The 12,696-nt window shown below is 46.4% G+C and overlaps 1 protein-coding gene across 1 annotated transcript in view; it reads left to right on the plus strand.

Moving 5' to 3' along the window:
* The window catches only part of Axn (protein axin), a 55,698-nt gene that overhangs the window by 2,710 nt on the left and 40,292 nt on the right, over window positions 1–12,696 (plus strand). Inside the window, exons 2-5 of the mRNA XM_084604857.1 lie at window positions 5,922–6,116; window positions 8,151–8,438; window positions 9,055–9,315; window positions 9,962–10,239. Coding sequence (XP_084460983.1) covers window positions 6,015–6,116; window positions 8,151–8,438; window positions 9,055–9,315; window positions 9,962–10,239 — 929 coding nt within the window. The 5' untranslated portion in view covers window positions 5,922–6,014. The remainder of the gene's footprint in view (window positions 1–5,921; window positions 6,117–8,150; window positions 8,439–9,054; window positions 9,316–9,961; window positions 10,240–12,696) is intronic.

Raw genomic sequence — 12,696 nt, forward strand, 5'->3', positions numbered from 1 at the left:
TTCTGCGCTTGTGGGAAGGAGGTTTTTGAACATCGGGAAGACTGGAGGGGACTCTGGTTCAGGCTCTGTCAGCTTATGCATGCTTCTCACCTGGTGCAGTCAGTCAGCAAAGGTGCGCCTAGAAGCTAGTGTGAGGTCGTAACCGATTGAGCAGAGCTGCTACTGTACGAGAATGTAAGCTCGTTTTTCTGTTTACCAGTTACAATATTTCTTGAAATATTCTTTTTGCCTTTACTACCCTAGTGACTATCACCTTAATGTTTACTGCTTCATTCACTACCTCTCGTATGGGATACTTTTGTTAACATCTGCCCATGCTCAGCTGTTCTCTATTTGCCTTTACTACCCTAGTAACTATCACCTTGATGTTTACTACTGCATTCACTACCTCTCGTATGGGATACTTTTGTTAACATCTCGCCATGCTCAGCTGTTCTCTATTTGCCTTTACTGCCCTAGTAACTATCACCTTAATGTTTACTGCTGCATTCACTACCTCTCGTATGGGATACTTTTGTTAAAATCTCCCCATGTTCAGCTGTTCCCTATTTGCCTTTACTAGCCAGTTACTATCACCTTAATGTTTACTGCTGCATTCACTACCTCTCGTATGGGGTATTTTTGTTAACATCTGCCCATGTTCATCTGTTCCCTATTTGCCTTTACTATCGTAGTAACTATCACCTTAATGTTTACTGCTGCACTCATAATCCTCGTATGGGATACTTTTGTTAACTTCTCCCCATGTTCAGCGGTCCCCTATTTGCCTTTGCTACCCTAGTAACTATCACCTTAATGTTTACTGCTGCATTCACTACCTCTCGTATGGGATACTTTTGTTAAAATCTCGCCATGCTCAGCTGTTCTCTATTTGCCTTTACTGCCCTAGTAACTATCACCTTAATGTTTACTGCTGCATTCACTACCTCTCGTATGGGATACTTTTGTAACATCGCCCCATGTTCGGCTGTCCCCTATTAACTTTAGAAAAAAATAAAAGAGACCATGGGTGGATGGCACAGGACTAGACAGGATAAGCGCTAGTACATTCAGCAGTCTCATGAGCTACAAGCACATGAGTTGTGTGTGTGTGTGTGTGTGGTCTGTTCATGTGTGTGAACCTTGGGCATCCTCTCCTGTACCGATGGAAATCGTGCCATCTATGCCGTGGTAACTGTGTAGTGTGGGCCGCAAAAGTTTACAGGATGCAGATCTGAAGAAAAAATTCGGAGGGCGCTTAAGCTTCGCCTGAACATATGTGATATTGTTCATGGGCCCCGTCAGCATCATTTTTTGCTGAACAGGACCCTTAATGCTAGCATGTTAAAATTATTTTGACTCGGACACTTGAGGCAGTTACCCGAAATATTATGAGATGCAAGGGATTGAGCATGTTCTATCAACAGGTAAATAATAATGCACGGTTTGGTCACTAAACAACGCATTTTTCTTCCCTAACAACACTCATCCACTGAAGTTTAGTGGCCGATAGTGCGATCACTTTTTTTTCTCAGCCGTGGTGAAATGTATAAGGCCATTATTATTACGACTAACTTCTGATGCTTGGGCCTTAACCATTTTGGGAATTGATTATTACCACTAGACAGCCACAGTCGATGAGTGAGTGATGCTGAATTTTTGTTTTGTTATTCTAATGGTTTGAGAGCAGTTCATTGTGGGCTGTTGTGCTGATAGAAGGAGTGCAAGGTAGCAACAGTGTAAATACATTTGATGCAATGTATGCAGGGGTGGTAGTGCTGCTAAAAAAAACGGCTTTCCCTGCTTCATCCAGAACACAATATTGCTCCAAACTAGCTTGATGTTCTGCCTACAGAATATGCACTTCAGTACATTGTGATTAAGTGACTGAGAAATGCAGCAGGCATCACGCTGGTGGAGCCGCACCGATGTGATAATTGGTGTGGTGCCAGAGGTATAAGGTGTCTCGTGCTGGATCTTAATCATAACGTTTTCATAAACTAGAAAATCATGGAGCATGATAAGTGTTCATTTGCAAGTAAGTTTAAATCAATCCACAAGTGACTGGAAGGTATTTAGTGTGAAAAAATGATCTGTGCACATGATAGAGCACCTTCTCACAGCCTTCTGAATCACCGGGGGTGAGGGAAGCAAGAACAGCAATCGAAGCTGACACCGCAAACTACCACGAGCCATTAGGAAACGTGTCTGCCTACAAGGAAAAGCACAATTGCTTCTAATGGTTCAGTTGTGAAAACAAGCAGGTACTTGACCGTGGAGCCTCTTTGTGATAACATGAATATCAAGCCTACGTCAGACAACAGCATACTTGCTAAGCGTAGAAAGCTGGTCTAGTTGGTTTGTAGCACAATTGTGAGACATTCTTCCAGCACACGCAAAAAACACAAAGTTAAATTGCCATGACTAAACGAGGGAACGCTGTGCTCGGCTGGCGGCGTTGAGACGACAGTGGTCGGCGCAGTGCTTCGATGAATCTCCGGCGGCAACGCCCAGACTGTGACACAAGAGGGCACCGATCGGCCGGCGGCGGACCGTGTGGTGCGTCCCATGGGACTACTTTACGCACATGAACGCGTATCTCTTCTAACTTTGTCCATGTTTTTTGCATGCGCTGGACAAATGTCTCACAGCATATTTGAAGCATTATGGGGCGATTCTGCGAAGGTGCCAATTGCTTGAAATATACTGAAGAGTGTTGGAAAGTCATTCAGGGCCTATTACTAGCATTGGGAAATTAAGGTAGCCGCTGTGTAGCTTAAGCAAGAACATGAGGAGCCACTGGCAGAATGCCATGAAGTAAAGTATGGAGCAAAAGGCTACCTCTTCGAAGGCGCTAATGACGTGTATCAGAAACTTACCAGCACAGGCATAGGATCAGAAAGGAATGCACAAGATAGAGCAGAAATATGCTGCCCATTGATGCGAACTCTAAGCCCGTGGTGCTTCTTGAGCCTTTGAATCTGTCTAGTTGAAATAGGCAAGAACGTTTAAGCCAAACATGGTGTTCAGTTATTGAATGCACAAACAAACATTTCACTTGCTCCGTTTCGAGTTGCTGCTCAGGTCATCTGTGTTATTTTAAACATCTGTACATGTTTTGGCCGTTTATTTTGTCTTGTCAGATATGCGTGCATAGTAAGCAAATCGCTAAACTTTGGTTAAAAATGACTGGGAGGAGAGAATCGCAATTATTGAAGGCACTTGCCCCTAGAAATATTCTGAGAACATAGTTAAAATGCTCCAAAGCTCTTTGTTTTATTACTCTGAAATGGCTGTGTTAGGGCTCCTTGAGCTGCTTCAAAATGCTTTAGTCTGCTTCCACCCTTGTGTATGCATATGTTGAATGTTGACTAGAATTTGGGGAACAATGGTCTTGGTGAAGTTAAGAACTGCTGAGTTGAAGCATCGGCTCATTCTGCCTTGTTAAATGTTCGCAAGTTGAGCAGGTATTGGCTGCATGCCAGTTATGTCTTTTCTTTCGGGGAAAAAACAAAACATGATGGTGATACCTTGGCTACTTTTTCCTTAACATAGGTATGGATGATGTTTATTCTCATGGGTGGTGCGGTTATGTTCAAGAACTTTCTTTTGTTTTGCATTTGGAACTAGATGACATAGTGTGTATCATTCTTTTTGTTATGGAATTCTACACTGCTGTGTTCTAAGCAGGGACGATTATAGTTTGATTAATGTAACTATTATTCTATTTTAACATAATTGTGGTTATTCGCGTGTATATTCTACTGGTAGTTGTAACTTTGCAACAAAAGCTAGCTTTTTTTTGTTGTGTTTCTGGGCAGTCATGCTTCTCAATTTTAAGATGTGGCATGTATACTCCTGATGAGCTTTTTCTTGCAATGCAGGCAAGGCTACCGGGGGCAGAGCTTTCATAGCGGTGTTGCTGCACTAAGTACTTCTGGCATGTCTGGTCTCGACTAGGGTTTCGGTTTCAGTTCCACCTTAACTTGAAATAATAGTTTTTGAGCCGCCAACGACGCACAAGTGACTTTCTTTACATTATGTAAAGCCTAGGGGAATGTAAATGCGGTTAATGAATATCACGCACTGCATGCGTTGACGAAGCATGCTCATGGCGGAAGCGTGCAGAAACCGGTGGGTAGATGTAGCAGAAGCCGCCGACGCACCTCTCGGGAGATTCCCAACAGATGGCACAGCCATCCCGTTTGCTCAGTGTACTGTATTGATTTTAAGATGCGCTACACTAACGTTGTCCATCCACACTTGTCCTGCAGTAAAGTTGTGAGATATTAATAACATCAGTATTTCCTTAACGGTATAATATTCCAGAGCATGATCCGCAAAATTTATGAAAGAACTATATTTTGCTGTGCAGTGAGCTGATGCGTTTTGGCTCTGTAGCTTTGGCTCCATAGCCAGAAAAAAACTGTCCTGGAGTACAGTTATTCTAGTTCACTATAAGTATAGTGGTATACACGTCTTGTACAAGATGAGTGACAAGCACGCAGTGATCCCTTTTCATGCCACGTTTGCTCCTCTTCTGGGTATCCCCATGATGTCTGGTACTCTAATGTTGCAACCAATTAATGCCTTTGAACTCTTGCCATGCAGTTATCCTGTTCTGGGCCTTTTTTTTTTTATTTTCTTGTCACATGAGGCAATAGTAAATGCTGAAGTATATGGATGTGGATCTTGAAGTGGTATTTGGGTGTGAGTTGCCACATCAAGAAGCACTGCATGATCTGTGGAATGAAACAGGTATACATGTGCATTCTGCACAACACTGCACATACCTTGTCGCCTTATATTCTTTTTAAAAACATCTACTAGTGCTTCCTTCTGCAATCAGTGAATTTCACTTGTGTTTGTGCTTTCAGAGTATTTATTTAGCAAACTGTGTTTTTGCTGTTTCTTTTCAATGGCTGCCTGAGCTGATAAAGAAACTGTCTGATTTAATAGGTAACTAACGAAAATACAGCTTCTCGCGTTAAGTGTGACTGCTATTTTCAGTAATGGTGTATGGTTAGCAGATTCTTTCGTGCATAGCAATGTTGTGGTATGACATGACAGAGGCCACTGGATCGGTTTTAGGCACCAGAGATTATTCGAACTGCTCTAGAAGTTCGGTAAATAGCTTTTTTGTGTGTGTGTTTGACCCCTCTTGTGATTCTTTATATGAAGTAATGCCTGGCTACTGAATGCTGTATCTGCTGAGTTAAGAACTTTTACTGATACTGGCTACTTGGTATGTGGGATAACGATCTTAGTTGTATGGGGCAACATTCTCCCTCAATCATTTCTGTGAGTATATATCTGAGTGTGTGGGTTCTTCTGGTAGGTTCTTTTCTGCCTGCTATGTATAGCCATACAATCTGGGGAGCTTCTTTGAGAGGTCTAAGTTATAATTGAACTACAACATCTTAGTTTCTATTAGTGCATACAATGTAAGAGGAGATGAGAAAAAATCAGTCGAGCATTTATTCACCTTTGCATGCAGCTGGTACATGGTACTACGTTGGACTGCACAATTCGCACAGTGGCAGTTAAAAAACTGTATCTGTGAGAATAAAAAAATTAGGTCTGAAGAGTGTAATGTTTCAGGGTACCCACTGCGCAGCGTGGAATAAAATTCCGCAAGTGACCCACGGAAGTTGATTGGGCGATGAAGCTCCCAAATTTGATCAGTTACGTCTGAAAGAATTTTCAACACATCAGGCAAGGCGAAAGGTGTAGTGAGTGCGAGTTGGGGTGTTTCAATTTGACGTGGTAATTGTGGAGCAGTGGGTTCACTGCTTCCCTCTCCTTTATTTCCGACAGCCGCCTTTGTATGCTCTTCTTTCATTCTCATTTCAATTGCATCTGCCATCATTGAGTGCAACTATTGGGTTGCCTCTTCTGGTGAATGAGCCCTTTGTTCTCTCTCTTCCCACCCATCCCTGGAGGCGAGCATCGTGATGGGGCAGGCAGAGGAGTTGCTCCTCTGGTGCTGGCGGGGCGACGGGCGGTGTGGTGGTGCGCTCCCCGCCTGAAGGAGGATGGGGGATGGCGACCCTGGAGGTCGCCACCCCGCGGAAGGCGCCGACAGCCTTCTCCAGCACCGCGAGCGCTCGCCACGGCCCCCTTGGGACCCCGGAAAGGTGGGTGGTCAAACACTGGGGAATCAAATGGTAGAGCTCTCTTGCATTCATGTTTTAATACCACTGTTCTATCTTTGCCGTATAGAGATCCTCAGTCTTTTCACCTCGAGGAACCCGAATGACATGGAACACTGTGTTGTCTTGGCTTTTATCTCTTGGCTAATTAACCAGCATAGGAGAGTGGTCAAGGGCATAGGCCCAGTGAAGCGCTCAGATGCAATAATGTTGGTCCCCGCCGCGGTGGTGTAGTGGCTAGGCGTTTCGACTGTTTGGATACAGCGCTTGACCACTGTATCCGAGGATGCGGGATCGAATCCCGTTCGCAGTGGCCGCTTTTCGATGGAGACGAAAAGCAAGGCGCCCATTTGCTGTGCGATTTCAGTGGGCAAAGAATCCTGGGTGAACAAAATTTCCGGTGCCCTCCTCTACGGCGCCTCTCATAGCCTGAGCTACTTTGGGACGTTAAACCACATAAGCTAAACCAAGCCAATTAATAATGTTCTAATAATTTGGTAGTAATGGTTCCTTAATGAAGTAGTTAACTAAAATCATATACAGTATGGTTTTTCCCATAACGAAATACATGGTGGTCGAGGCGTGCGTTGGCTCAGGTACATTAGGCATCCCATGAGCATTCCGAGGAGTGTGAGGCTTCCTTGGAACTCAGTTTGAAAACTGTAGACCCGTGCAGATGTGCTGAGTAGTGTTCTACCTCCTTATTAACTCTTTCAGACGAGCATTATGCCGTGCTATTCAGAAAAATACAAAAAGTCCTTTGCATACATTTAGAACCTTTCATTTCGCAAAATTAGGAATGTCTCAAATGTTACAAATTGCACGCTTGTTGTGAACTTCCTGCTCAGAGAATCACAGTGCTACGTTTCAGAAAAAAAAAACCATTTATGTCTATTCAATAATTTTTATTTGCCTAAGAATGTTTCTGCAACAGACTCTGCTGCAGTGTCCTTTAGCTTATTCCACTGTACGAGGAAAGAAAAGATTTAAGTGTCAGACAGTACTTCCTACTTGCACTGTAAAATTTAGTGACATCCACTTTTATTTCTTGTTTTTAAAGGGCTACTGTCCAGGGTATGACGTTTTAAGCAAAGGAGCCCAATGCTTCTATCATGTACCGGAGATAGTCTGTGCAAAATGCTGCAGCGATACGCATGCCGCAAAGCAGCAAAAATATAAATCAAAGCTCTCTCAGCCTCCCCTTCGGGAAACCAGCTTCCCCATTCTCTGCGCTGGCCCATCGAGCCGCAGAGCTGACGTCGGACTAGAAAACGACGTCCATTGTTCCGTCTCGCTGACTGACAGGTGAAAGATGGGCATGCACCACTAATTGAGTCCACCGCTCGCTGCTGCGCGCTTTTCCCTTGCCACGGCCAGTCTGCAATGAATGCAGCGGCGCGCGCTCCCTCGCCCGTTTCGTTTTCGCGCACACAGAGTGCCACGCCCCACATACCACCAAATGTGGAGGAGGAAGGGGATTTTGGCTTGTGGAGGCTAGACGACCGGTCAGGAGAGTGAAAAACTATTGCGAGGGAACGGGAGGAGAGAAACACGACAGAATCGGGTGATCGCGGTTGCTGTAACTTCATTATTAGTTACTCTTCTTAAAAACATTTTTTTCGGCCTTGCATTCTGGGGTCGAAGGCTCACAGTCACGGGGAAGAAAATATTTTCGACCGGAGGGTGGACAGTGGCCCTTTAACAATGATCTGTTTTCTGGGCATGAAATGGCTGTGCCATTTTATGCACCAAGTATTAAAGATATAGTTAGGATCACTGACTGCATTAAAACACCCCTATAGGCATAAAAAAAAAAAAAAAAGTTGCTTGCACAATTGTAGATGCCATGCTGCAAAAGGTTATGGAAGCTTGTCTTGTTATATCTGAGTTCTTTCAAGGGTTTTCTGGATCGTATGACATTTGGAGATTATTTCGATGTTTCTTTGATAACACCTCAGGGTCCTTGAGGGAACTGTGTGGGTATCACTATGACCGAAACCACTCTGCTTCCTTATTTAGGCCTTCTTTGCGGAGATGGGCAATTCTTCTGTTGGCTCTGGCTGCGGATCGGTCTTGGCTGGGCCGGAGAGCGGTTGTGGCGGCAGCCGTGGCTCTGGGGTGGCCGCCGGTGTCCCCGAGGGCCCCCTTCGCTGGGCCTGTGACCTTCGCAGTCTCCTGGGGGACCGGGACGGTCTGCACCTCTTTGAGCAGTTCCTCGAGCAGGAGGGTGCCAACAAGGATGGCCTGTACTTCTGGTTCGCCTGCAACGGACTCCGCTCCAACCTGGAACCCTCCACACAGCTGCAGGTGGGGGTCCTGCTTGCGCGCTTGACTTGTGGCGCCCTTTGTACACAGCAGCATGAAATACTTCTTGTGCTGTTCACACCCTTTTTGCGTAGCAGCAGCTGCCCCAGGGGCTCTGTCTTCACGAGGATCTGTGAATGGCCATCAAAAATGACTGTCAGTAAATATTAATTTGCTCTGGTGTCGTGTTCGTCAATCTGTTGGTATTTATTTACTGACACTTCAGAGGCCCTGGTGTGAGGTATTACATAAAAATGTTCGTGTGAAGTATGGTGGTAATGCTTAGAGAGGATTTGTAATGGTGGTCTTGAATTGGCAGTGTTCTGCCAACAAGGCAGCGTGGGCTGGCATGTACTGTGGCTTTCTTGTTTCTTGTCCCTTGTCTTCGTGTTCGTGCTGTTTATATTAATAATGAATAAGTACCAACTCGCCCAACAAAGTATCTTGGTGGGCTGGAAGGTTGTTGTGGTCCAGGGTTAAGCATAAAGTGAGCATGATGTCTTAAATTCTGTCACATCAGATGTGGTGAAAGTAAACGTAATAAGTAGTGTGAAAATAAAACGCCTGGGAGCTCTCTGGCCTTGATGAATGGTCCCCCCTGCTTGACGAATGATTGCAGTACATGAAGAGCATATACCGGCACTACATCCGCAACAACATGGTGGAGGTGTCGCCTCACTTGCGTGCCAAGATCACCGAGCGCATCAAGGAGGGCGTCGTGGATGTCTCGCTCTTTGACCAGGCCCAGCGAGAGTTTGAGCTCTTCCTCCAGCGGTCGGCCTACCCAAAGTTCCTCCAGTCAGACCTGTACGTCGAGTGCGTGGAGAAGACGCACGCACAGACGGTGGCAGCTGCGGAGGCGGCAGGAGATGATGGCCAGGTCAGTTAGGGGCCAAACCTGAAGTGTGTAAAAATGGTGGCAGATAATGTGAACACATTGCACCAATGCTAGTTACCTGGTTCTTTTAGGTGAAGTGCACCACTCCCTAGGCATTGTCGCTCAGCTTAGCCTATTTTGCATCCAATTGTATTTTGGACTATTGTAACTATATGTCTCTAACCTTATTACCATCTGCTTGAAATAGAACAATCTGATTCAAGTTTAGACTGGAAATCTAGGTGCTTTACTAATGTGAAAGTTATGCATGAAGAATGTAATTGGAAGAATGGGAATCTTAGTGTCCAGGGGAACTGTTGGGTGGCAAAGCCTCTCTGTGGGGAGAGATCCATGCCTCTAATGCACAACATTCTCTAAACCTAGTAATGCTCTGTAGGAAAACAAGCAAGAACCACTGCTCTGTTTTCTTTTTCACTGAACTTCGACTTCTTCCATAGTGAGAGTGAGGAGACACTTTGTCTCGGTATGGCTTTTCAGCCTAGTTCGTGCTAGAACGTTCTGGTGGGCTATAGTTGGTTAGTCATCCTGTGTCTGTGCTGTTCCACACAAGATGGTTTTGTGCCGCTGATTTGTTTTGTGCCTGTCGCCAACACTTGGCGGTTGCTGTGCCTTTTCATTTTACCACTAGGACTCTGGAAGTGGGGACGAACAGAGCAGTGCGGATGTGTCGGGTGTGGCGGCTGATTCGGGGCCGCCCTCCGGGGAGGAGGAAAACGCCTCACCCCCAGTGCTGCCCCCACTGGGCCTGGAGATTTTGCCAACGGTCAACGAGGATGAGGAGCTGGCCACAGACTCGTCCCCCGCCGCCCCCGTTGCACTCACTCGACGGAACGTGCGGAAGCTGTACCGCTACGGTGAACAACTCCCGCGGCTGGTGGCACGCATGACATCGGAGGCAACGGCAGGGTGGGTGTCATGTTGGTGGCAGGGTGTCTACCATCTGGGCATTCTTAGGGAGTTTGGATAATCTGCAAAATCTTATGGAAAGCTCGGGGGAACGTTTTTTTAGTTTGGGAGACAATACTGGACCTTATTATTCTATTTTCGAAACTTGAGCGCCCTAGATGCATTCCTTATTTCGAAATGAGTGGCTGAAGTTGACACCGCGGAGCTTCTCCCACCGACAGCGTTCGCGATGTTGAAATGCTTGGTGACGTTCAGAGTGACACCGGCCACTGCGTTGTCTGGTGCTGTGCCGGCGCCGATAAGCTGCCGATACACGCTGTACTGTGTTCGCGCTTGCCTTGCTAAAAGACCGGTATGACTCCCAATAAATGTACTCGGCACATTTCTGAGAACACTGACTGCAGTGAAGCATGAATAGTTCTTGCCCAGGCATCCACCTTCGGCACGACCGCTGCCGCCGCCAAAGTCTGTGGCAGCACTGCCCCCACTACTGTAAACGCCGCGCAGTCCGCACTCGCCGTGCCTTCCGCGCAAGCCATCCGGGTCCGCACCAGCAGTTCGACAGATCCCTTGTGCCATTGTCAGAAAAGTATGCTAAAATTTGTTTTTCTCTTAATAATAGGCCCTCGAAAAAGAAATTAAAAAAATTAATGCTTCTTGTAAATGCTGACTCATACGGTGGGAGTTCATGCTCATAGCTGGTGCAGTGCCGGCCGTGTTCTTGTACGCTATATATCTGCTGCTAAGGTGTCACCGAAAATAATCATTTACTTTATTAGAAACAGTGGGGTTGAGAGTAAAAAGGAGTTTCATGATCGAGCGGCCCATTTACTAAAACGTCTCGCTGATCTGTTACAAAGTGCCGTCCGCTGTGGCTTCGATGCGAGGTAATTTTGGCCTAGCGACGATTAGGTAGAAGCAAACAGACAAAGTGCCGTCGTCCTTCGCAGCAAGCAGCGTAAATGATGCTGATAAGACCGGGGGTTATATTAGGCGCCTCGATGCAGTGCGACTATGCTGCTGCGCTGTCATGCGGTGCCCGAAGATTGTACAAGGTGCCGTCGGGTGGCACTAAATACATTGCGCATTTTATGCTTTGCTTTTGAGACATGTTTCAGTGTACAACGTGTACGCTATTTGAGCGGATCAGTTCATGCGCCTTTCATACTCGGGCCCCGACCTGCACCTGTATCCTGCCCACAGATGCCACTATTTATTCGCTAGGTTACAAGCGCTAACAGAGATTGACAAAAAGCTCATTTTACGGTAACCTCGGTAAGCGGCATGACTGCTGTTTGACCGGCATTGCCGCAGCTTTGCGTAATCGCGGTTAACTCTGCTCATCCACACAACATGCAGCAGATAACACGGCGGTGGCCTATGTCACCGGCTGCGCCAGTTGCCAGGTCAGCCAGCTGTTGATGAAGACACGAAAATAGTAGTTTAAAAATACAGTACAACCTCGTTAATTCGAAGTCATCGGGACCGCGAGAAACCTTCAAATTAAGCGGGTTTTCGAATTAACCGAACACACCAAGAAATAAGACTTAGGCAAAAAAATTCGTTGCAGGAACGTGTTACCTTTATTCGGCATATTTTGAATTACTACTGAAAGTAATCAGAGATGCTGGTTTGCCTCGTCCGGTAGTTTGCGGCTCCTAAGGTCATGCTCTCGAGTTGGTCAAATAGACGAAACATCTCTGAACTTCCACCGCGGCACTCAACAAAACTGCGGATAACGTTCAGCGATCCGATAACTTCACCAAGAGCAGGTGCTCGGGGAGGCTCGTCGGTGTCGTCGTCGCTATCGTCGCTGTCATCGCGCATGTTCGTACCAGCAGTGATCTCACTGTCCAAGTCAGAGTAGCCAGTCTGCTCTTCGCTCTCAATGTTGATATACTCGGCGAAGCCGACTGCGTTGGACTCATCCTCTGCGCAGAGCGCATTGATGTGGTCGCAATACTCTGCTCCTTCTTCGTCAAGAGTAGTAGTACATGGGTGGTCTGCATCGGCATCAACAGTGCTTTCACTGGAAAAACCAGCGTGTTCAAAACACCGCCTGACCAATGTGGGCTCCACTTGTTTCCAAGCGTACACCTTATCATGAGGCATATGGCTCCGAGGAGGTCGATGGAGTACTCCTTGCCATTGTCGTAGCAAAGGAGCATGCGCTTGAGCAGGTGGTACCGATAAATCTTCCTAGTGTGGTGAATGATGCCTTGGTCCATCGGCTGTGAGATCGAAGTGGTGTTCGGAGGTAAAAATACCATCCTGATGGCCTGGAGATGTGGGATGTCGCCGTGTGCCGGGCAGTTGTCGACGACAAATAGGACATTCCTGCCCGTGGCCGCAAACTTGCGGTCAAGTTGCCGCATGTACTCTTCAAATATTGCACCTGTCATCCAGGCTTTCTTATTGTGCCTGTAGACGAGTTCATCCTTTGGCGGCAGCCGCGCA

This window comes from Amblyomma maculatum, chromosome 5 (assembly GCF_055883805.1).
Source record: "Amblyomma maculatum isolate TAMU_Amacu chromosome 5, ASM5588380v1, whole genome shotgun sequence".
Taxonomy (NCBI): domain Eukaryota; kingdom Metazoa; phylum Arthropoda; class Arachnida; order Ixodida; family Ixodidae; genus Amblyomma; species Amblyomma maculatum.